The following is a 24,230-nucleotide window of genomic DNA, read 5'->3' as shown; positions in this document are numbered from 1 at the left end:
TGGAGCTGCGATCTTCGAAGACAGTTTCTCCTTAATTCTTTATCGCCTCTCAAATTGGCTCAAGTCTACTGATAAGTTCTTCATGGCTACTAGCACTACTTTAATTATAGGACCTGAAGGTATTATAGATTGGTCAAACACCAAATCAAGGCTTTAAGCATGACGTATCAGCTTCTTCAATCATGATGTTCTTTTTCGGTTATGTATCTGTTGACTTTCTTTTTCTTTCCTTTTGTATTTGCCTTTTGTTTTTGTGATTCTCTTTTCTTTTCTTTTATGCTTTTCTTTCGTGTATCTTGTTTTTGGCTACCTTCTGGTTAGCCCTTTCAATATATCGACTTATTCCACAAAAAAAAGTTACAGATATTCAGCTAAGAGTTTAATTATATTTAAGAGAAGAGCGATACTACTCATCATTTTTAATTTTTATTTGGTAATTTCCAGTTATTTTGTGAATAATTTTACATTGATCTTTAAACATGTTATAAAATAATATTAGTCTCTAAAAATAATAAATTTATCAAAAATATCAATGTTAAGTTTTTTTAAAAAAATTTCATCAAAATTACTAAAATTAAACGTAATCCGTATTTGATTTTAAAATTTTAATACCAGTTTCTTTTTAAAAATGAGACTTATCGTTTTAGTCATTTATAAAAATTATTATTGGTCCCTGGAAATAAAACTTCTTTTTCATAATATTTTGATATCAAGTCCTATAAAAATTAATGAGACTTGTCATCTTAATTGTTTCTAAAATGAATATTGAACTATAAAAATGATAAAAATATAACTGAGGTTTGGCTAAGTTATTTTGATTGTTTTAAAATGGAGCATAATATTGTTTTTATTATTCAATGAATTTTAATGAGATCACGTTAATTCAACTTAAATTAATATACCACAAGCTCTAATAATTACAAAATGATTATTGAGTCATTTTATTATTATTTTTAAATTTTTGTTTTATTAATTTTTTTTATAGCATTACTATCAAATATCAAAATATGAATTTTTCACAATAAAAAAGACACAAAAATATCAATATACACAAAATTTAAATACACAAATTAGAAAAATCTATTAAGCTATGGCCAATTAAGTTCCATTGAACACGAATCACATGGTTGTCACGCGCCTAATTAATAACCTGCAAGCAAGAGAGAGAGAAACTGTGAAGAGCTCAAATCGATTTTGGGCGTTTTCCTTTGTTTAGGGCTTCTTGCCCTTAGAGTGGCTGAGAGAGAGAAAACACTGGTCAATGTGGTCGGGACTGAGAGTTACTATCACTGGCACGAGTTAGAGGACTGTTGGAGTTGGTGCATGTGAGAAGGAACGACGCCACTACCACTATCGACAGGCAGGGAAGGTAATGAGGGCTGTCTCAGCTGAAACTGAAGGAAAGATAACGTCGCTGGTTATGGAGGCGTTGGTGGTGTTATCGCAAGTTGGAAGAAACAGTGATGGTTGCTGTGGGTTCTTAGCCGATGGTTGGAGGCTGGTTGCAGTGTTGAGGCACTGCTGATTTTATTGAGAATGAGAAAATGAATGGCGATGATGGAGATTGTTTATGGGATGTGGGTGATTAATGGATTTGGGATAAGAAAGTGATTAGAGAGAGATGCTATGGATTTAATGCAATTGAAAGCATTTCATGTCAGTCATTATATGTGATAACCATTTTCTACCATCTTGTGCTCCATTCATTTTGGGTTTACAAGGCGAGGAATTAAGGTGTTTGATTTTCTACCGAAGGTATATGTTTTGGATCACCTTTCCATTGAGATTCTAAGTAGTGTTAATTATTAGTATTTTTGGCAAACTATATCGATAAATTGCCAAAGTGCATCATATCTTATTAGTACACACATTGGAAATATTATAAATTAGTTTGTCTTGAATTTAGTTATTATGGTCAAAATACTAGTTCTTGAATATTGAAGGGTGATTCAAAATTATAAGGATTTTCATTTGTTCTTGTAATATGATAATAATTACATGCTTAATTTGATTTTAAATGTTAAAATTGGGATTATTAGTATTGGAGGTATTATTTGCTAAAAATGATTAAAATTGATAATTGCAATAATGGAGGGAAAACTTTGAAAACTTGAATTTAGTTTAGGTTGTTTTGTAATAATGTGATGATTTGAATGCTTAATATTATTTTAGTTATGTGTAGTGTATTTTTGGAAGGTTAAGAATGTTTAAATTTTATGTAAAGGGTTTAATAGAATGTCCACCATATATTTGACGAAATAAGTTGTTGTGTTTGAAATATAAATGTGTGTGTGAGTTGTTGAGTTGAATGTTTTGGCAAAGATTGGGGGATAAAAAGGACTTCGAATTTTGTTAGATTTTAGGAGTGTGTTGTGTGAATTATTAGGCGTGTATAAGGGATGTTATAACAGTCATGTGTATGCAAAAAACTATTACAATAGCTCGAGCATGTAAACAAAGGTTTATTATTTAGCCTAATATATGGAAGAACAGGTTATCGCAACAGCCTAAAATTTTTGAAATTTGGGTTGTAATGATAACCTAAACAATGGGATTTAGGGCTGTTATGACTGCTTAAACATGCGAAAAATAAAGGTTGTTATGGTAGCGTTGGTGTGTAGGAAAACGGGCTATTAAGGCAGCTTAAATTCATGGAAGTTTGGGCTGTTATGAGAGCCCAAATGAGAGCAATTTATGTTTATTATGACATTCCTAACACTTGGAAAATAAGGGCTACTATGGAAACCCTAATGTGTAAGAATATGGACTGTTACAACAGCTCAGAAAGTGCATGAATGTTGGTTGCTCTGATAGCCATAAATATGAGTAATTATGGACTGACTTCGTGTATGGTTGAAATGTACTAAGTTTGTACAAATATGTATGTAAATTGTGAATTTAAATACTTGGATTGAACTAATTTCCAAATGAATGAATTTATATGTTTGGCCAAACCAAAATGTTGATTTGTTATCGTTGGGATTGTAGGAGGAATGTCCAGTATGAGATCTGACTTATTATGAGCACATATAGTTGGAGCTCTAAGTAAGGGTCTTCCTTTTGCCTATTTAATTATTTTATTTGTTCTTATAATGTTAGAATACAAAAAGAAAATCTATATGTATTGTGTATAATTGACATCATAAGAAATTATATCTTTGGGGCAAGAAATTGAATTCATTGAATTTGTGCCTTTTAGGAAAGAAATTGAATTCATTGAAGTGCTGGTTTAAAAGAAATCATCTTACCTCGAGGAATGAAGCAGTGCTGGTTCACAGTTCCTATCCTTTTCCGTAGTTCTGTTGACCTGAGATTTTGTACCTCAGCAGTTCCCAAAAACATGGAACTAATTTGGCTTTTGTCACACCTTTCCTACCAGGTTAGTGTTATGAAAATATAGCATGCATGTTTTTGTTATCCATTTTGGAAACATAGGTCCCCCTTTCCGTTGTAGACTTCTTCGAGCTCCTGTTTCCATTTATTTGCCCGGCCTGTTCTCTTGAACCGGAATACTCAAAGGATCTAGTTTTGTTCATGAAAACTGAAACTTTTAATGCAATCATCATATTTTTTTATGCAATTCTCATCAAGGTGTTTCAGAGGTTTTCATGATGATACTCCTTAATGTTGGGCTTTGATTCATTATGTACCCCTATGTGCACTTCTTGCCCCCCAGTGTCGTGTGCAAATATATGTCAAGTTTAGATTTGATTTGGTTCTCTCCAACTAGGGAATTGAGGGAGTCATCTTGAGCATATTATGATTCCTTAGTCATGCATAAAAAAGTTCTTTTAAGTAAAAGATTTCAAATGCTATGAGATCATGCGCTTTATGAAGAAAAAGTTCTTTACAGATTTCAAATGTGTGCACATATGCATGGTATAATGCATGATTATGATAAGAATGTTTTGTATATTGGATATGGATACAGCCTTCCCGTGAACGATTGATGGCCACCACCTCATAAGCATCTTGTTACATTGCTTGTTAAGAGTAATACCTTTTGAGTTGTAAGCTTGAATCATTTTCGCCAAGAGATAGATTTTGCATAAAAGGTGGGTCAATGTCCCTTCTCATTAATGCTTGATAAGTTCATTATATTTTTTTAGAAATACAAAATTCACTAGTATATTTCTTCCACCACCTCTCTAGCTAAAGGTAAGAAGGTAAAGCCGTGGTTCTCAATTTTTTCCAAAAAGACATCGGTTTCAGCTAAACTTCAGCGATAGCGAATGATGTCCCCTCCCACATTTCACGCATTAATTCTAATAATCCGAGCAGGTGCAGTAGGTTCGTCCATTTGCTCATCTGTCTTGGTCATCTTTTCAATGAGCGACATATTGATTTTGTTCAAAGCAGCATTGTTGGTGTTGATTTGATCCTTGTGTTTTTCCATTGCTGCTAGCTTCTTGTCCAAATACGTCACCTTTTCGTGTTCCGTGCCAAGTTTTATCCTCAGAACTTTTATCTCATTCTTCTTAAACGCTAACTCTGCTTCAACAGCCTCAAAACCTTTCCTCTTACTTTCTTCTTTTGCAATCCCCGCCAAACAGCTTTCCAACTCCACATATTTCTTGTTAAATCTTCATACTTCCCAATCCTATCCATAAGTTTAAATTGAACTTGTTCAAATTTTTCTTGGTAATATTCTGCGTTTCCTTGGCAATTGTTAAAGTCAATCTCCAATGCTTCAAGTTCAGAGCACCTTTGCATCCAATCCAAACTCATCCTTCCTAGCTCCTTCTCACTTTTTTCCCTAGCAATCTTCTTCCTTACCCAACTTTAACTCAAGCTTTGTTATTCTTGCATCTCTAGACTGTATTTGCTCATCTAGAAAGACTCTCTTTTTATCTCCTTCCAATACCATTTCTTCTAACATTGCTTTGTCTTTTTTGCTTTTGCTAAACTCTATCTAAAGTTTTTCCATTTTTCCTCTCAGTTCTTCTTCATTGTTGATCCTTTTCCTTTTAATCGGCTCTTCCATAGTTTGGGAAGATCTGACTCCTACATAAGGCATGGCTAAAGTAGATAAGTCTCTCCATCTGGTGTATTCTTCACTTGCACTTGGATCCCTCAAACCTTCCATCTTAACCAAAACCAGATGCTTCCAATCTTGTTTGATGATCTCCAAAACTTCTTGTGCAATGAGGTCTTTAAACAACTCGTAGAATTGAGCAATTCCCATAGTCCTTGGAACACACTGCATGCCCCCAAGTTGCCTTACCACAAGGGCAGGAGCATAACTCACGTAACCTGTAATCCCTACCATTGGCACCCAATGTCTTTGCCCACAGCTCATCAGGACATTCATTGTTGTGACCCATGGGGCTCTCCACTTGAAATCACTATTAGGAAAATTTTCTAGTTTGCCTACCCAACCTTGGTTGTCTAAAGCTCCCAATTCTTCTTCTTCCACTATCATTAGGGGTCTTTTGTTGAACCAACAAAAAATGTTGAAAATAGGCTTTTTCGTTTCAATATGGCTAACCATCCAGATATACAGCAACTATGTGCAACACCTCATTGCTCCTTTTCCGGTCCTCCTACAATGGTTAAGCGTTAGGAAGGTTTCAGCTAAAATGGCAGCCACCAGATTGATTTATGTGTTCTCATACTTTATATAAGCAGCAGCGGCATCCAAACTTATTACACCTGTTTTCCTTGGGAACAACACAAGGCCAAATATGCCTAAGGCAATCAATCTCTCTTTTTCTGATCCTGACTTCTTTTCTAGTTCAACTTCTAGAAACTTCCATTTCAGCCCGGTAGCATTCTTCTCCAAAGACCTTTCCAAGTTAAAGATCCTAAGTAGCTTTGACAGTCCAGGGATGACCTTGTCAGATCTCAAAGTAAAATAGATCTTATATGGATAGTTTGGAAAGTCAGTCAACATCCCATATTCTTTCTTCCATAGTAGGATATAGGTCTATGCTCCCAAAAGAAAAACATCGGTAATCCGGATCCCAAAAGTGAACCAAAGCTCGTACAGCTGGGTGTAAAACTTCTACCTTTGCAATCTCTACCAAGCGTCCATATTTCCTAAGAAATGCAATGTCATCCACATTTTGGAAGTGAGCTATTAACTTGTTCACCTCATTCATAATGCAATTCAGGTTCTTGATTGGCGATAACTTCTTAGCATCACTTCTACGGCAGTCTCTCTCAGTCAATTATGACAGTTCAAAATTTTTCCCATATTCCATGATGGAAAATTTAGCAGTGGTGGCCATTTCGTTCACAAGTCCTGGAATTAATAATGCCTTGGGATTTGTTTTGATGCAAAAGATATTATGGAGCGTACACCCTAAGGATGGGTTCTAGTTCTTTCATGTGAGACATAGGGTATGTTCACTACTTGATCTCTAAAGAGGGTCTTTTGTTGTCCAGTGATCACCCTCGTAAAGGCAATATGGGGGCTCAACAGATAATGGAATGGCACGTGCACCAATAACTATCAGTCTAAACACTCAGCAAAGAGTTGGGGTTTACACAAACTTAAACCTTGACTCAAGTCATAAGGCAAGCTACTAGTTCCCAACTTAACTTAAAGTTTAATGTGTGTGCTCTCAAAAAGATAATAAAAATAAAGGTGATGCATGACAGGATGCAACAAGATCTTATCCATATCCGATATACCATGTATGACAAGATGTAAAGATGCATGCTCAAGCTTTGGAACAAAGTAAACCATTCATATAAAGAAACAAAAACCAACAATACATAACATAAACAAACAAATTACCAAACCTAGTCCAAGGGTCCCTAGTGCAGTCGCCATCCTGTCGCACCCTCGCGGCGGAGCGCGGCGTCGCGGTGACCCTTCTCGGGAGCGGGGATTCATGTCGGGTTTTTTTTTGTGAATAAGGGAGTCGCCACCTAGTATTATGGTTACTAGGAAACCTAACTGGTCTTTCAGATATTCTAAGGCAAGGGACTGGTTACGTAAAGGAAATGTATTAGCACCCCTAGTACGCCCTACCTAAGGTAAGCTGCTAGGTGTTTGGTTTGCCTTGCTATGGTGTTAGTGTTCTCTAATCAGTTTTCCTATGATATGTTTGCTATGATGAATGAGCTTGGGTTCAAAGTCTAAAAGCGAGAACCCTTGGCTAATATAGATCATACCTTTAGATATGTCTACAGAGTGCCAAGAAGAACCGATGCAGATCTCTTAAAATCTGTGTTTGATTTGAAATAAATTTATAACCTATGAATTAAAAGATAGCTAAGATAGAAATCTAAGGAGATTCAATATGCTTTAAAAACTCATTTTTCCCTTAGTATTTCAAGTGTTCGCGACTCGTAAATCGCAAGGAAGAGGGATAAAAATTCAGAAATCTAAGGAAATTCAGAGCGCTTTAAAAGCCTATTTTTGCCTTGGTGTTTAATACTCTCACGGCTCGTAAACCGTGGAGTAAAAAAAAATAAAATGTCCTCAATTATAATCGAGGTTTCTTTCAAGGATGTGTGATGACTTATTATTCCTAAAAAAATATTTTGGATATTAACCCTTTAGGGTTTCTTTATCCAAACATTAACAGCAAATAATAACAAGTTATTCCCAATAATATTTTAGATATTCATTCATTTGGGATTTCTTTATCCAAACATTAACAGTAAATAATAGATGAATTCTCTCAAAAATAAGATTTTTGTATTTTTTGGAATATTGGTCAACACCCTTTGGAGTTTTACAAACATGTTGTAAAATCCAGAATGCAAGAAAATAATTTTTTTTATTTAAGAAATCCATGCTAAAGCACATTTTTTTAAAACTTTGAATATTTGTTTTTTTTTTTAAGAAATTTAAAATATGTTAGGGTATTGGTCGTATACATGAAAACATTTTTTATATATATGTATATTTACCGCATTTGCATTGAAAACCAGGTATTCTAAATGCGAGATTAATATTTTTTACAATATATATAAAAAAATAGACCATAAAATAAATCTGCCAGAAAATCATAAATCTCTCTCTCTGTTTTTTTTTATATTATTTTTTTTGGGTTGGGTCCAGCTCGACCCATGTGGCTGGGCTGGACCCAGCCAGCGTAGCCGGGTCACTCGCCGAGACCAGTGACCTGGCTGGGAAAAAAAATGCATCCTTAGTTACTGTTCAAGTGAATTATAATTCACTTGAACAGTAAAAAAAGCATGCACAGTAACCGTGTAATTAAATTTGCAAAAGTGGAAAGAGTGCAAGATGCTTACCTGATTGCTGATGGGCGAAGATGATGATGCTGCAGTTTCTTGCGCACGACCGGTTATCACTAATTCTGTCTCTTCTTGCCGATGCTCTCTCTGGAGATGGCGAAGACGATGATGAAAGTGTGATGTGCTGGCGGAATGGATGTTCTTCCCTCTGTGTTTTCTTGCTCTTTCTCTGTTTTCCTGTGGGCAGCTTCGGCTAATACTTGCTCTCGATGGTTAAGGGGCTGTGAGTTAGTGATGGCTGTCGGGGCTGAAAATGACTCCATGGTTGTAGCCGGTGCAAGACGACTGGGCTGTTAAGAAGCGTCAGTGAAGAGATTGTTGTGCTGGCGAAGAATAAGTTGCACCGTTGGTCTACTGGTGAGGACTGTCGCGGGTGCGCGGCGTCGCGGCGAAAATTTCACTTTTAAAATCTAGGAGGTGTGTATGGTATCTATCTGGCAAATGTGGGGAGACAAGAAAATATTGTCTTTTGTTGGTAGAAAATGGAATGGGAGTCGCCACCTAGTATTTTGGTCACTAGGAACCCTAACTGGTCTCAGAGATTGGGTACGGGGACTGGTTGCGTGAAGGGAAGGTATTAGCACCCCAAATACGCCCTACCTAAGGTAAGCTGCATTGTTTATGTGTCCGATAAAATTCAAGGTCTCGTTGTGTTTCCTAGTTGTTGGTCCGTCTATGGTTCAAGAAAAGTCCTCCTCAATAAGGAGGTCCTTATCTTATCGGGTAAAACCTAACCGTTCTAATGTCTATGTAAAAAAACCATATTTTTAATATCAGGAATACGTTTTACGTATAAATTCGTAATCCCAAATACTAAAAGAAGACAAAAAGATTTTTTTTGAATTTTTGAAATATTGGCCTAGTTCTCATGGCTTGAATAAACGGGTTATTAAAGCCAAAATGCATGCTAATACATATATTGTTTTGAAATTTTCTTTGTTGTGTGAAAAATATGATGTTATAATATTTATATATATATATTGGAGAGACTAGGCCGTATGCATGAAAACAAAACATTTTTAAAATATTTTATTTTATTTTTTTATGTCTTGACGAAAACCGGGTATTTGAATACCGGATTTGTATCTTTACAGTATAAAAATACAAACCGATATTGATCAAAATACAGTAATGAACTTGCAGAAAATCACATATTTTTTGGAATAATTTTCGACGAAATTAATTAATTTTTCTATGTATATATCTAGATATAAATAATACAAACACAATATAATATACATAACATATAATATATAATTGGGTTGGGCTGGGCCGGCCCAACGAACTGGGCCGGACTCAGCCCTAAAATGTGTTGGGCCGATCCTGGCCCAACAAAAATCTGGTATTTTTCTTCTGGGCCGGACCCTACCCGGAAGGCAGAGCTGGGCCAGGATCAGCCGGGCCCAGCAACAAAACTAACTGGGCCAGAACAAGTCTGGCCCAGCACAAGAAACCAACAGGGGGAATTATTTTCCCCCCATCCTCCTGCATGCAGACCGAAGGTTCTGCATGCAGAAGGAAACGCAAGAGACGAAAATGAAATGAGGGGGAAGGGAAGTTTACCTGGCGCGACAGAGGCGGTTTCTTTGCTGGCGTGCACTGGTCCCGGCTGGAAGAAGAAGGAGCAGATTCCTGCAGAGGAGAAGGAAAGCTCTCGGCTGGAGCTGTTGGTGTGACTGAGGAAGGAGCTGCTACTCCGGTTGTTGCTGGGCGTCGCTGGAGGAAGGAGGACTGTTGTTGGCCGGTGAAGAGGCTGGAAGGCGGAGGCTTGCTCCTGTGGAGGCTGTCGCTGCTGAGGAGATGATGGGGACGGCTCTGTGGTGGAGGAACTCGGCTGCTGTTATGGGGTTCTCCAGGTGTGGCTGGCGGCTGGAAGGGAAATGGGGCTGCTGTGATTTGGCCGGGGAGGGAGGCCGATGGAAGGGAATAGCTGGGATGGAGAGGGACGTTACTGCTGCTGTTCAGCCGCTGCTGGGGCCGAATGGAGGAGAGACCTGGCGATGGAAATGAGGGAGTGAGGGGAGACTGTTCTGTCAAAAAGAGGGGCGAGTGAAAGGGAGATGGGGGAATGCAGAGGAGGCTCCTCTGGTTTGGGAAAAGAAGCTGGAAATGAGGGCTGGTTGCAGGAAACCGGGCAGGAAAGCTTATTTTGTGCCGACTTTGAGCTCTCCTTTGCCAACCCTTTGAGCATGAAAATTAATCCTATTTATAGGGCCGGAAAGAGGGTAATCTTGTCTTCAATGGGAAAAACGTCCCAGCCCTTGATTCGACTTGAGTAATTCAAACCGTTGGTTCAAAGTGTGCACCTCGAACTGCCAAATTTGCAGACTGCCCGAGGTGCACGATTTGGGCCAAAAAACGGAGCCGTTCCAAACCTTTTTGACCCGACCGGACCACTCCCCGGGATAAAGGGGTTCCAGGTGGACATGTTGGTGCATGCTTTGTCGGATTTGGGGGCCAAACGAGGCAGAAAACATGCTTGGAAGTCGGCCACTCGGGCAGCTTGGTGGGGAAGAAAATGAACAGTACCGGGTGACGCGTCGCCTGGTTCCTGCCCCCTTTCTTAAATGCAAAACGGCGCCGTAGGGATTTCTTTGCCAATTTTCAATTGAGTCCTCCGACTTTCAGTTTCGTTCAATATTATTCCCTAATTGACCCTAAAACTTCTGATTTGATGCAATTTAGTCTCGACATAACTTCACCTTCGGCCCCAAAGTTACGCGCCTTTTGCAATATAGTCCTTGGTCTCGGATTTAGGCAATTTCATCCTTAATTGGCCATTAAACTTTCAATTTCTTCAATTTGGCCCCCGGATTTTGTTAATTGCAGCCCCTATACTTACGCGCCTTTTCCAATTTGGTCCTTGGTTTCGGATTTCTTCAATTAAGTCCCCAATTGGCCCTTAAACTTCAATATTTATGCAATTAAGCCCCTGATTTGACCTAATAAATTCCTAAAAAATATATTTTGGCCCCAGAACTTAAATTTCTTCTAATTAAAGCCCAAATTGACTTAAAAATCAATTTTTCTTGCAATCAAAACCTCTATAAATTCAATTAAACCTTCAATAAAATCCAAATGAGTCCATAAACATCCAATTTTGGCCTTTTCTCTTCAAATTAAATTTTCTCTTCCAACAGGGCTCTCCTCATTCAAGTATATACTGTAAACAATTTCACTCCTTGTATTTTCGAACCTCCTTAGTCAATTTTTCTGATTCTTTTCTGAGCGCTCCCACCTCTTATTATTTTTCTAATTTCTTCCGGCTATATATATATATATATATATATATATATATATATATATATATTTTATATATATATATTTTATGGGGACCCCAAAATGGGTTACAACAAGGATGCCGCTAGTGCATAAAATGGAGGTGCTGTTATTGCTTTCCAGAGCTCACCGTGCCTATGGAAGAAAAAGTTGCACCGCTGGAGGAGAAGAAACTGGAGACGAAAACGAAGGGACGAAGGCGATGGCGAAGGAGTGCTGGTTGGTCTCTCTGTGTTTTCGTCTGTTTATGTTCTTTCCTTCTGCTCGTTCGTTCTCTCTGGTTTTTCATGTTTTTTCTGGGTTTGTTTCTTCGTATATATATGTGTTTTGTTCTCTCTGTGGCTCTTCCTGTTGTGTTAATTCTTTGTCCGTTTGTTCTCTAGTTTTCTTTCCGGTGCTTCCCCTTTTCCTCCCTCTTTATTTTTTGTCTTCCTCCCTCCCTCTCTCTATGTTCTCCCCTTTTTTTTTTCTGTTCGTCCTTCCTCTCATTTGCGTCCGTCTTGTCTCTACTAAGAAGAGATGGTTACTGCTGCTATGGATGGTGCATGCTCACGGTAAGAAAAGGGAGTGAGGGCTGGTGTTTACGGGGGCTCTCGGTGAGACTTTGTTTCTCTGGTTTTGGCCAAAAGAGAGGGGTCTGTCAGAGAGATGAAATGAGTACCAGCGGGGAAAGGGAGAAGAAAAGGGAGCTGAAATGGCTGGCTGGCAAAGGGAAATGAGAGGTGACTTCTGTGTAGAGAAAGGGAAGGGAGAGTCTGCGGCTGAAGGGAGAAGGGAGGCTTGTCTGGGGGCTCTCTCGCTTAGCCCTCCTTTTTGGGGTCGCGGCTCCTTTAGAGAGGGTTTAGATTTAGGGTTTTTTATTTTGTGTTCCCCTCACTTTTTTTCTCTAAACAAATCCCTCATGTGCATATAGCTACAGGTTCATTTATATAGAAATTTTTACCCGTGCTATTCAAGAAAATATTACAATAATTATTGCAGAGATTGTCTTCTATAACCAATACCAACAATTCCTTTATCTACAGTCTTTTATATTGCAGTAATTATTTTCCATAACCAGCACTAACCAAATCCTATATATATGGTCTTTTATATTGCAGTAATTATTTTCTTAACATATATGATTCAGTAATTATCTCCTTGACATATTGCTTCCTTAATATTAGCCTTGATGTTCTATATTATAGTCACATGTTCTCTTTTTTTTTTTTTTTTGCAAAGCCAGTTGATTATGATGTTTTTTGATCCAGTCCCTGTTCTTAATTCCTTCAACGAAACCAATTAATTTTCAAAAGTTTAAAATTGGTCCTTAATTAACCCGATAAATCCTTGAAACATTAAATCGGGTCCCTCGAATCAGACCTGCAAACTCAGGTCAGGATCCTTCTCGTGATAGGATTCTCTACTTTCACATTAGATATTCAAATGTGAATATCTTGAGCTTATGACATCGAAATTTGGCGATTCACAAACCCAAATTCATCTACACGTACAAGACTACAACTTTCATGAAGGATTCAAAGTTAGATAAAATTTTTTTGAAGAATAGAATTCAGTCGCAATCTGGTTGGTCAAAAAGGGTCTTCTGATCTGATTTGGAAACTAACAATGCCGAGCATCCTCATACGACTGAGAGTCTGACCTAAGAATAGCAGGCTGAAGGACCCAATAAAGGTGCGAATCAACTCTTTAACATGTCATGAATGACAACGTATAGTTGGAATAGCCAGATATTGCACGAAGTCAAGTCAGAATCAAAGCCTAAGTCGAAACAAAATTAGTATTACAACAGAATTGCGACAACAGCAGAATCATTTTTTTAATTCAAATTCTGAGGGATTTATTTAAATTTAAAGACCAGATAAAGAAAGGACAAGTTTATCATCACGAAGACTCCTAACTAATCTAAGAATCCTGACGATTTCGGCAACGAAGGGGAAAGATAAAAATAGTAGAAAACAATTGAAATAGGGTTCGAAAAACATTTCTTTCTTCTCTGTTTTTGTCAATTCCTCAAAAGTCATGAACTAAACTCCTGTATTTGGTTCAAGAGAGGTACGCTCCATCTTTAGCACATGGGGCGCAAAAATGAGCAACAACAAAACTCTTAAAAAGAGACTTGTTGAAAAGACTATTCATGAAGAATTCAACATCGATCTCTAAAACAAGAAGACTTGTCAAAAATACCATTTTTAAAAATAGGCTTTAGACTTGTATAGATGGTAAAAATTGATCTTTGGTCTTACACTTTTGACCATACCTAAAAAAAGATCTAAAAGGTGTCATTCACATTAGTTAGGCCTATTTAAGATCAAATTGACCCAACTTAAATTATATTACATCTATAAAAAATATTACAGAACATCCAAAAATAAATTCAAACCCATAAAATAAATTATTTTCTTCTTCTTCTTTTTTAGACTAGCAGCTAGAAAACAAGCCAAATTATTCATCAAGTACCAATAAAACAAACATCAAACAATAGTGATATGATAAATAACTCTTTAAGCTTGAGTTTCTCAGGGGCTTGACAACCTTCTAAATGAAGTTTGGGTCATCCCTTCCAGAATATTTGTATGTTGCTATCTTCAAGAACATATTATCATCACGTTTCAGGTTGATGGTCATCATCCCAAGCCTAAAGTCAAAGTTCTCCTTCACAATCTTAAGGATCTTCTTGTTAGGAATTTATACAGTTTAGTACTTGGTTTTTAAAATTATGTAATTTTTGTCACTTTTACCCTAAAGCTTTTTTTTCATCCCTAATTGAACCTTTAAATTTGGTTGCTTGCTATGAATTCATCTTTGGTTCTTTAATTCTTTTAATTAACACCAAACCAAACCTTTTTTCTTAATTTTCTTTTCAATCATGTTCTCAATTACATCCTAAATTATTCATGATTTTTTTTTTTTACCTTTTTTTCAACTCAATTCTCTGCTTGTTAAATTCAATTATTAGTCCCATTTTATCCCCAATAATATTTTATTCTTTTTATTCTATTTATTTTATTCTCTTTTTATTTTATGTTCTTTTTTATTATTATTTCTATCTTAACTTGACGCATAATAATAATAAAAAAGTGATAAAAATAATAAAGCATTTAAAATTGGCTAAATTTATTGAAAATATATATCTTTTGGAAATTTTTAGTTTTTTTGAAATCTATAAAAAAAAACGTGTGGGTCAGAAATTAGGTTATGACACTGCACTTTATTTTTAAATATAAATCAATCAATTTGTTGAATTGATAATAAGTTAAATTATTTAATCCATTTAACCCTATCATGAATAAGATTATGTTTTATGTTTGAGCCAATATATTATGAATCTAATGCGTCATACATATTAAGAATTATTGATAAGAAATTAACTAGGATGATTAATCAAATGGGACTAGATTGTAGATAAATTAGAAATCGAGGAGTAGAGTGTAATTTATATACGGAATTGCAATTCTAGACCTAAAAAAAATCAAGTGAGAATTTGATTGCATAAATCTCTAATGGCTGTCTTAAAATAAAATGTGATATTGTTTTTAGGAGACAAAGTGATATTTTACCATTGATAAGGTTATCAAGTTTTCTATATAAATAAAATGTTATGTCTCATACTTTTTTTTTATACCTAAACGTAAGTATATAGGTAGAGAAATTAATAAAAGAGTTAGCACTCTAGGCATAACAATTCCTCTCTCTTGAATGGTTTAGGAGATTTCTAATCTGATGATTCATTTGGATTATGGTTAGATGTCAAAGAATTATCCCAACTCAAAAGCTTAAATTGTTAAGTAGGGGCCTAATATATGATTTATATTATTCTCTAACACATCCCCTCAAGTGAAAGTCCATTGAGTTTGAAACTTGCATAAGTCTACACTACCTTGCGCTATTAATTAATTTCAAATTTGTTATCGTTTAGTCATAATGGCTAGCTCTATTATCACATCAAAGATCCATCTCAATCCAAAATCTTAAGATGTTAGGTGAGGTCCCAATATATAATTTATATTATTCTCTAACATTCAAAACCAGAAAATTGGATGACTTGTAATTTATGACAACCTAAACTTGAAGAGTTTATCAAACCCTAGAAAGAAGAAATGATTTTCAGGTAATCTTCACTCAAGTCCTAAAGAATCATACTTTTTCTAATAGGATCCATGAGACTTCTAAAAAATCTTAAAATTATTATTTTCGTTGTGATTATGTGTATTGAGAAACCCAACATAAATGTGGATCTCACAACATAATACGAAAGATCAATGAAAATAGTTATACTATCAATCTACTAGAAACTATAGGTATTTTAAAACCTTCATTGTTTTTCAAATTTATCCTTATCGTTATGATAAACCAACATTTCTATATGTGGGTATTAACTAGAAGACATGTCTTTCAGTAAATATATAAGACTAGCATGGAACATTTGGAGGATTTGTTTTTTAACTAGTTGGACAAGGTAAAATCCAAGAAAAAATTTGTCCGTGTCAAAACAGTTTCATAATAAAATTGACCATGATCAACCTTGATTGATCAAAATCGACCATGTTGACAAATTGATCATGATTGACTAAAATCGATCATGCCCAGAAGATATAGATGATGTCAAAGATGTTGTTTGTTGTTTATATTTTTAGTTAGTGTAGAATTTTCTTTCCAAATAGAGTTAAAAGTTTTTTTTGGTTTCGTTTTTTTAAAAGGTAAATATACGCTTATAAGCTTTTCTTTAAACAAGCTAAGATTATTATTATTATTATTATTATTATTATTAACATTATAACTTGAACAACTCTAGTTATGACTTACATTATACCGAACCAACATTCACTCTTTCATTATTAGTTATTACAAAGTAAAAAAAAACAGCGACCTCACAAGGTTGCTTTAATTTAAGATTACGAATATCACACACCACAATAAGCCTTTAAAGCACACTGATTAGGCTGAGCCTTAGGTGCCCAGGCCGAAAAAAACTTGAGGAATTCAAAATAATCAAATGGCTTGTAAAGCAAGGGATGATCTTCATCGATCAAGTCTTCAGGGGTTTTGGTTTTATAACCTGCTTTGAAAAACGAAAACAATCCAGCAGAGTACCTTGCCTCGCTTCCACTCATCCTTACGCGGTGATACGGCGGGTGCAATCGACCATTCGTCCATGCCTGCAGAAATCAATTCCAATAAGAAACGGAAGTGCTTATGTTTTGTACGTCCGTATATTTTGAATTTACTTAAACTAGAATTTAAACTTCAAATCTTGAGCAAATATATTATCAAATAAACTTATGGAATGCAGAAAGAACAGTGACTTACTCTAAAGGATTCCCCAATCAAGATGACAAAAGAGTGATCATGGGAGAGTTCCACACCAATCCACTCACCATGTTTGGTTTGTACCTCCAGCCCATCAACTTGATTTTGATACAATATAGTAATTAAGTTCTTATCTGTGTGGGGCTTTGAGGTATACGTTGGTTCAGTAATTTGAGGCACTTGATATTTCATTACTCTAAGAACACAAGTAGTCGAGCTCATGTGTTCATCCAAGTAATTGTCAAGACCCATGCTCTCCAAAATCATCCTCCTTATGAGTTTCTCAAATTCTGATACTTTTGTTGAAAAATAGTTTATATTTTTTCTGCAGAAAACAGAAGGAAGATTTTGGATTAATTACAAGAGAAGTTGGGATATATAGCAATACTTTTTTCGAGTGATTTATGATCACTCAACCTAACCGATATGCTGGTGGATCAAGTTCTGTTTCACCTTCGTTAGCCCATATGAAAATAATAATGATTGAATTGCATATTATTGCAGTTTGAGCTCCAAAAGTTGAAAAGAATGTTCTCACGTACCTAAAATCTGGGTTTCCATGTGGCCACAAGACATTGGTGAAGTTGTTGCAGTTTTCGAAGATGCTGGGATCCTCAATACCGAAGCTTTCATATTGCAGCGGAGGTGGGGATTTCCAAAAATAGCTATTAAAGGGTATTTCAGAAACATGTTGCCTTTTGGTCTGAAGGGGTAAGTCAAAGAGCTCTTTCACTTCACCAAGACATGACTTCTCGACATGCAGAGGAATTTTGTCAAACAAAGCCTTGAAGCAACCATGCTCTGAAATTGCCTTCCAAACTTGAGATTTCACCAAGTCCCACTCTGAAGTTCCTGGCTTTAGATCTGACTTGCAGAAATCTATTGAAGGAAGCTGAAAAGGAGTTTCCTGGCTCATATTTAGGATACTAGGTTTTTAATTTGTTGAAAAAATGAGGAACAGAAATCTCAATTCAGGTGTATTTAAATGTAAATAATTTGGATTAGGTTCTCCGTCGTAATATGAAAATTTATTATACTATACATTAAAAAACTTGGGTTATGTTTTTTATTTGCATCCTTTTTTGTATTGTATTGGATCCTTCAAACTTTTTTTTTCATTTCATTTGCATCATTTTTCTTTACTGTGCCTTTCGTTTTTTATTTAACAACTGTTTTGCAAGATTGATTCATAGTAAAATAGTGTTTTGAATCATGAACACGTGAAGCAATCAGTTTTGATAAGAATATTTAAAAAAAAACAAGAAAATGTAACAAGTTTTAATCATGTAGGTTGTAATAGTTTTTAATCCTTGTTAAAAACACAATATTTTATGGGTTACAATAGTTATTAACAATGTTTTTTTTTAATTTGATTTTTTTTATTTTCAATTTAATCTTTTCATATTAAGTTAACTTGAGATTGAATTTGATTTTTCATCTTGATTATCTTTATATGAGCTCTTATAATGTTAAAAATACATTTTGACATTGAGTTAATGCTCAATTGGAAAAAATAAAATTTTATCTTATTGATTCAAATCAATTAAAACTTTAAAGACCCGATTTTAAACTGAAACAAATACTTAACATTTTTTTTCCAAGAAATTGAATTTTTATCTCAATTTCTCGACTCAATCTTTGGTTAAAATCAATAAACTTTTTATTATTTATTAATATATATAATTCTTAATTTATTTTATTGAATGTATGTATAAATTTTTTAATTTGCGATTAATTTTTGTCTTGATTATAAAAAACAATTAACAATGCCTTCTTCACCCTTTTTGGCATTGAAAGAAAAAGAAGCTTTATACTGGGAGTCAACTAGTTTCGATGTAAATAATTTGGATTAGGTTTTCTTTTTCGTAATATGCAAACCTTTACTGTAATTTTGTCCATATTAATTTTCTAAATGAAAAATCATATCCCCAGGATAAACAAAAAGAAGAATCCTTTTAGCTTGATGTAAGAACCTCACCTGCCAATTTCGAACTTAGAAAATGATCAATTGTTGACACATCCATTTCTTCATGATGGGATACAATTAAATCTTTTCGATTCATTGAAATTAATTCGTCTAAAAAATATTTTTTTAATAAAAAAATGATAAAAAATAATTTCATTGATGAACAAATTAATGTGATTCTAACCATGGCTATATTATTTCTTGTTTGGATGACATAATTGATCGAGATCAATTGAAGTATCTGCTTGCCAACTTCATTATTGTCCTGATACCAAATCAATTTAATATGTACATTGCTGAGCAATTTAATTTGTTGAAGATATCATTCATAATTTTTCTAAACAGGGAAAAAATTAAAAAAAATGCAAAATAAAAATTAATTTTTAATTAACTATAAACACCAAGTGGTGACTTTACCCTAGGAGAAATATATATATATATTGATTGAAATTAGAAAATGCAAAAGGACAACCAAGGGCCAATTAGTTCCCTCGAAGGGAGAGAAATATATGTACTAGAAGTTTATGGCCAAGAAGAGCCTGATAATCCACCATCTCTCCATATTTTCATGTGAAATATTCTTGATAGAAAAGGACAACTAGAGACCAATTGGTTCCCCAAAAAGAGAGAAGTATATTTACTAGAAATATATGGCATACGTACAAGAGCCTCCTAATCTACCATCTCTTTATATTTTCATGGATCAATTAGTCTCCAATGTTCCTAGAGTTGGATTCATTGTTTAACTCATCACTACAAAGCTAGAGCTGGACATAACCTAGTGTCCTAATACAATCTCTAATATTTTCATTGGTTCTAATGGATTCATGACCATCAACTATAATTGAGAACTTTAATGCATCAAAACACAATGACCACCAAATTTTGCCCGAAAAAGTTGTCCGAGTGGCTACTTTTTAGGTGTATCTAATGCTTTATATCTCCATCAAATTTGACAATACCTGAACCAAAATGATCACGTAACATTTCTCTACAACCCTATATGGTCCGTTTAGGCTGATTGTGTTAGGAGGTGCACTGGCCTAAATTTGACAATCCATGGTGCCTATTTTGAACCAACAGTTGGAATCCTTCTCAGCTGAATCAAGGGCCAATATTTGGCACCATTAAAGACAAGATAGAGGTGGATTTCATGGCCTGAGCATGAAGAAAACGAGTTTAAATTTGGCAAAAAATTCAGCCTTTTGCCCCCGGGTTTCTGCCATTTTTCTCTCCCTCTCTCTCTATTCGTCGTTTCAACCACCAACCATAGTTAGCTAGCCCAACTACCAGCCGGCCACTAGGAGCCACCGTCGGTCCCTCTCTCACTCCTGTAGACCTTTTTCTTCTTCTTCCTCCCTCTACCACAGACGGCTAGCACGACTAGCAACGCCTCCTCAATCACCGTCCGGACCTCCTCATCACAGTGACGACCATCTTGCTAGGTTACTTTCCTCTCCTTCTCCTTTCTCTCCCACCCCCCCCCCCCCACTGCAAAATTTGTCGCTGCATGCAGAACTTCTCGTTCTGCATGAAAAGGCAAATTAATTAACATGGTTGCTGAGTCGGGCCAACAACCATGCAGGCCTAGGCCAGACATGTTTTGATCCAGCCCAACCCAAAAAAAAAAAAATAAGAGAGATTTGTTGGGCTGAGATCGATCCGACCATTTTGAGTTGAGATCAGCCCAACCCAACCCTTTCTTGAGCTGGGCTCGACCCAGTTATCTAGATCGGCCCATCCCATATATATATTTAATATATTTTTAATTATAATATTATATATATTATAATACTATTATAGTTTTTAAAAATAAAAAATTTCAAAAAAATCATTTTAAAAAATTTGTGATTTCCTCGCGTGTTTTTCTACCAATTTTGTTCAATATTGGGTTGTATTTTTACATTGTAAGATATAAATCCTGTATTAAAAAACCTGGTTTTTTCTGAAATATTTCTAAAAAAAATTCAAATTTTTTTGAAAAATCTCAAAAATTTTAAATTAATTTCCCTTTTCGAAAGATAAAAAAAAGTTTTGTTTTTATGCATACGACTAAATTCTAAAAGTTTCCAATCATATTTGCATAAAAGACAAAACAATTTGCATCTTTCGCATGTTTTAAAACACAAAAATAGATATCGTAACCAGTTTATGATTATCTGTTAGGATTTAACCAAAATATCAAAAACCCCTTACCGATTATTTTGTTCATTTTATATTATGATTTAGATGTAGACTTTAATATCTGATGGTGTAAAACTACACAATAGAGTACAACTTTAGGCATTAAAGATACAAAATGCAAAATAAATGTGATACTAAAATTCAAACTTTAGAATAGTTAGGATTTAATCCGATAAGGTAGATACTATCTCACGAAGGGAGATCTACCTTGAACCGTAAATGAGACCAATGAATACAACCTTGACTTAGAAAAATAATCAAATAACAATGCAGCTTACCTTGAGTAGGGTACACTGGGTGTGACAGCCAGTCTCTTACCTAGACTCTCGCATGCCATAGGTTTCTAGTAACCATAATATCAGGTGACGACTTCTGAACCTTAATCATAATCCTATATTATGATTAAACTCAAATTCATTTTCTTTCCCAACAACAATACCTCTCAAGAGGCATGGAAAGCTCATCGTCACCCTGACATCGCGCACCCGCGACAACATTTTATTATTATAATATAAATTTCTCTAATAATGATATGAAGGATATCCAACTAGAGATGGAGAGCATATCTAATAACATAACAAATATAGTAATGGCAACCGAACCATGCATACCAAATATAATTAGTTGAATGAGATAAATAAATAAAAAAAACTTGTCAGATTATGCCTAGGAACAGTCGGATGTACACACATAAGGGGGTTTTCTAGGGATTTTTACAAAAACGAGTACTCTCATAGGAGAACTGTTTAGAATGAATAAAAAGAGGGTATTTTCCAATATATGATATATAGTAACAAACACGACCCAACCTGCATATGATAGCTCCTGACATGCCAATTGTTCCACAAGCAAACAAATAACCATGGCCAAATAGTTGGCCCCATAAAACTAATATTCCAAGTGACAACCTGTTATTGTGCAATTATAAGCTCCTCAAGTTGTGTTGCAGTAAGGAAATCTCAATCTTATATATATATATATATATATATAATTTAATAATATTTAATACTTAATAATACTTAATGGTTAGGTCGGTCTGCCAACCTAACATGGGGGCAACCAAATAATGGTAAGGCGTTGTCCTTTTACCAGATTGACTATTAGCAAGCCAGGACCTGTTTGACCACCCGGGTTTTGCTAAAGTTTGACCACCCGGGAGGTTTAGCTAAGGTTTTGTTAAGGTGTTACATATTTGAGAATATGGTAAAATATTTTTTATTTTAAAAAATATTAAAATAAAATTTTTTTTACTTTTTAAAAATTATTTTTAAAAACAGCACATCAAAATAAAATAATCTGAAAATATTAAAAACATATTAATATAAAAAAAAATTTAATATTTTTTAAAAACACTTTCAAAATACAATATCTTTTAGATTAGACCAGGTAAGTAATGGAGAGCAACCTCCTCACATCATTCCATCATAATAATTTATTTTTAAAAATAAACCCAACTAAGGTAATTTCATATCTTTTGTCTTATCTAATTATTTGGGAAAAGAAAAAACTAGAGTCAAATGGTGGACGGTTAATCAGTTACTATCATCCTCGTAAGCACATATGATGATGTCCCAATTAACAAATATAAGATACTATCAATATATTAAAACAATTTTAAAACATTAAAAAATTAAATTTAAATAAAAAAATTAATTTTTTTACAAATACATGCCAGCCACGTTGCCTAACAGTTTCTTAAAAGTATAGAAATAGATAGGTCATTACTCAGACATTGGAAGGAGATATATTTTCTTTCAATATGAAATATTACAAATACCTCGTGTCTCTTTAATTATATGAAGGTTACATCCATTTATCAACGACATTTTGAAACCAACATTGAAAAAAATATTTTTTTTAACATATCAAATCAATACGAAGATATGCAATGCATTTGTAAGGCCATTAAAAAAATATTTAATCATTGATAAACAAATTAATCTGAAAATATCATTTATTATAAAAAAAATGATATTTTAATTGTTGCCTTCGAGGGATCAAAATCTGGTCCCTGAGATTAAAAAAGAAATGGTCCTTAATTTATAGTGATAATTAATGCGAGTTTATCTTTATAAAATAAACGGGTCATTATTGAGATATTGAAATTAAGGACAGATTTTATTATTAATTTTTCCAATATTATTTGAACTTCTAGTTAGATGCAAAGTTGTCGATACTATCTCGAAGTTATTTCAGATCTTTTCTGCATATAAAAATTCTTGACACCTAATTATTTTGCTGTTCCATCTCAATTTTGATTATAACTAGCCATGTGCTCGCGTGGTTAGCTGCAAGACATGCAATAGAATTGGAACGAGGCAAAAGGAAAAATAAATCCTCAAAGGCAGAAGAAATTAATATTCTAAATACGGTAATAAATATTAATGATGTTTCATAAATTCAAGTAGGGTACAAATAGAGTTTTTAGATTGGATAATTGATTAATCAATTGATCCTAAAATTTTCATTCATTCTTCTTAGCTAAGATAGTTGATAACTTATACTTGGTGCTTGATAGGCCAAGGTAACTTATGGTTAGTACTTACAAAATATCTTATTTAGTGGAGGTGATGACTCTCTGATGCTTAAATAAGTATCTTTTTAAAAGGATAATAATATTTTAGAGAGAGATGCTCTAAAAATATATATGCAGTAGAGAATAAAAATTATGTACCTTTATTCTGAAGGTCTCATGATGTTATTATAACACATGAGTCTTATCTTTGTGTGAATAAAAGAGTATTCAGTATAATTTTACCCTGATAGTATTTAATGAGGGATAAATATTTCTTACATATGTATTAATGTTTGATGAAAATATGGTGGGTCCCTGGAGGACTTTTATAAACCTAAAAGGTGTAGGGAGATTAGGATCCAAGACGTCAAATGTAGCTGAGTCGATGGAGGCTGAGCTCTTCCTCTATAGGCTAGACCCAAAAGGAGGTGGGTCATTTTCTTGGTGAGCCTAAGAGAGGCTGGATTCATCCTTTAAGTGAGTCTGGGTCATCCTCTTAGGCGTGCCAAGAAAGGAAGGTCTGGTCTTTTTTTTTGGCGTGTTCAAGGAGGATAATCATTTTCTTGTGTATGCCCAGGGCTTGGCACATTGTAAGTCCATCATGCGAGGCTTGGTACACTACCAAGCCCAATTGTAAAGATTCAGATTCGTTTTATTTCCTCTCAGGATCAACTTGCAGATGTCTTTACTAAGCCACTTCCTACTGTTTCATTTACTGCTTTTCATTTCAAGTTTCGGGTTGATCCTCCACCCTCAGCTTGA

General features: G+C 34.7%; 1 protein-coding gene and 2 long non-coding RNA genes across 3 annotated transcripts in view; 2 read left to right on the top strand and 1 right to left on the bottom strand.

The window, feature by feature from the left end:
* The window catches only part of LOC127905243 (uncharacterized), a 34,607-nt gene extending 16,803 nt beyond the window's left edge, over positions 1-17,804 (top strand). Inside the window, exon 2 of the long non-coding RNA XR_008059101.1 lies at positions 17,569-17,804. This is a non-coding gene — a long non-coding RNA (uncharacterized LOC127905243). The remainder of the gene's footprint in view (positions 1-17,568) is intronic.
* On the top strand, positions 1,176-3,573 carry LOC112326766 (uncharacterized). Its single transcript, XR_002980661.2, has 2 exons — positions 1,176-1,755; positions 3,200-3,573. It is a non-coding gene; the product is annotated as an uncharacterized LOC112326766 (long non-coding RNA).
* On the bottom strand, positions 16,301-17,719 carry LOC7486626 (probable 2-oxoglutarate-dependent dioxygenase AOP1). Its single transcript, XM_002298088.3, has 3 exons — positions 17,346-17,719; positions 16,804-17,128; positions 16,301-16,652 (listed from the first exon to the last, which is right to left on the bottom strand). Exons 1-3 carry the CDS (start codon positions 17,717-17,719, stop codon positions 16,398-16,400), a joined length of 954 nt encoding a protein of 317 aa, XP_002298124.1. The 3' UTR covers positions 16,301-16,397.
* Positions 17,805-24,230: the final 6,426 nt, after the last annotated feature.

Source organism: Populus trichocarpa, chromosome 1 (genome assembly GCF_000002775.5).
Source record: "Populus trichocarpa isolate Nisqually-1 chromosome 1, P.trichocarpa_v4.1, whole genome shotgun sequence".
Classification (NCBI taxonomy): Eukaryota; Viridiplantae; Streptophyta; class Magnoliopsida; order Malpighiales; family Salicaceae; genus Populus; species Populus trichocarpa.
This window is presented reverse-complemented; position numbering and strand designations above follow the sequence as displayed.

Excerpts from the sequence above, each read along its gene's own strand:
- LOC7486626 (XM_002298088.3), bottom strand. The coding sequence starts at position 17,719 with ATGAGCCAGGAAACTCCTTTTCAGCTTCCTTCAATAGATTTCTGCAAG. Across the intron at positions 17,129-17,345 it reads CATGGAAACCCAGATTTTAG|AAAAAATATAAACTATTTTT; the intron begins GTACGTGAGAAC and ends TGTTTTCTGCAG. Across the intron at positions 16,653-16,803 it reads TGATTGGGGAATCCTTTAGA|GCATGGACGAATGGTCGATT; the intron begins GTAAGTCACTGT and ends TGATTTCTGCAG.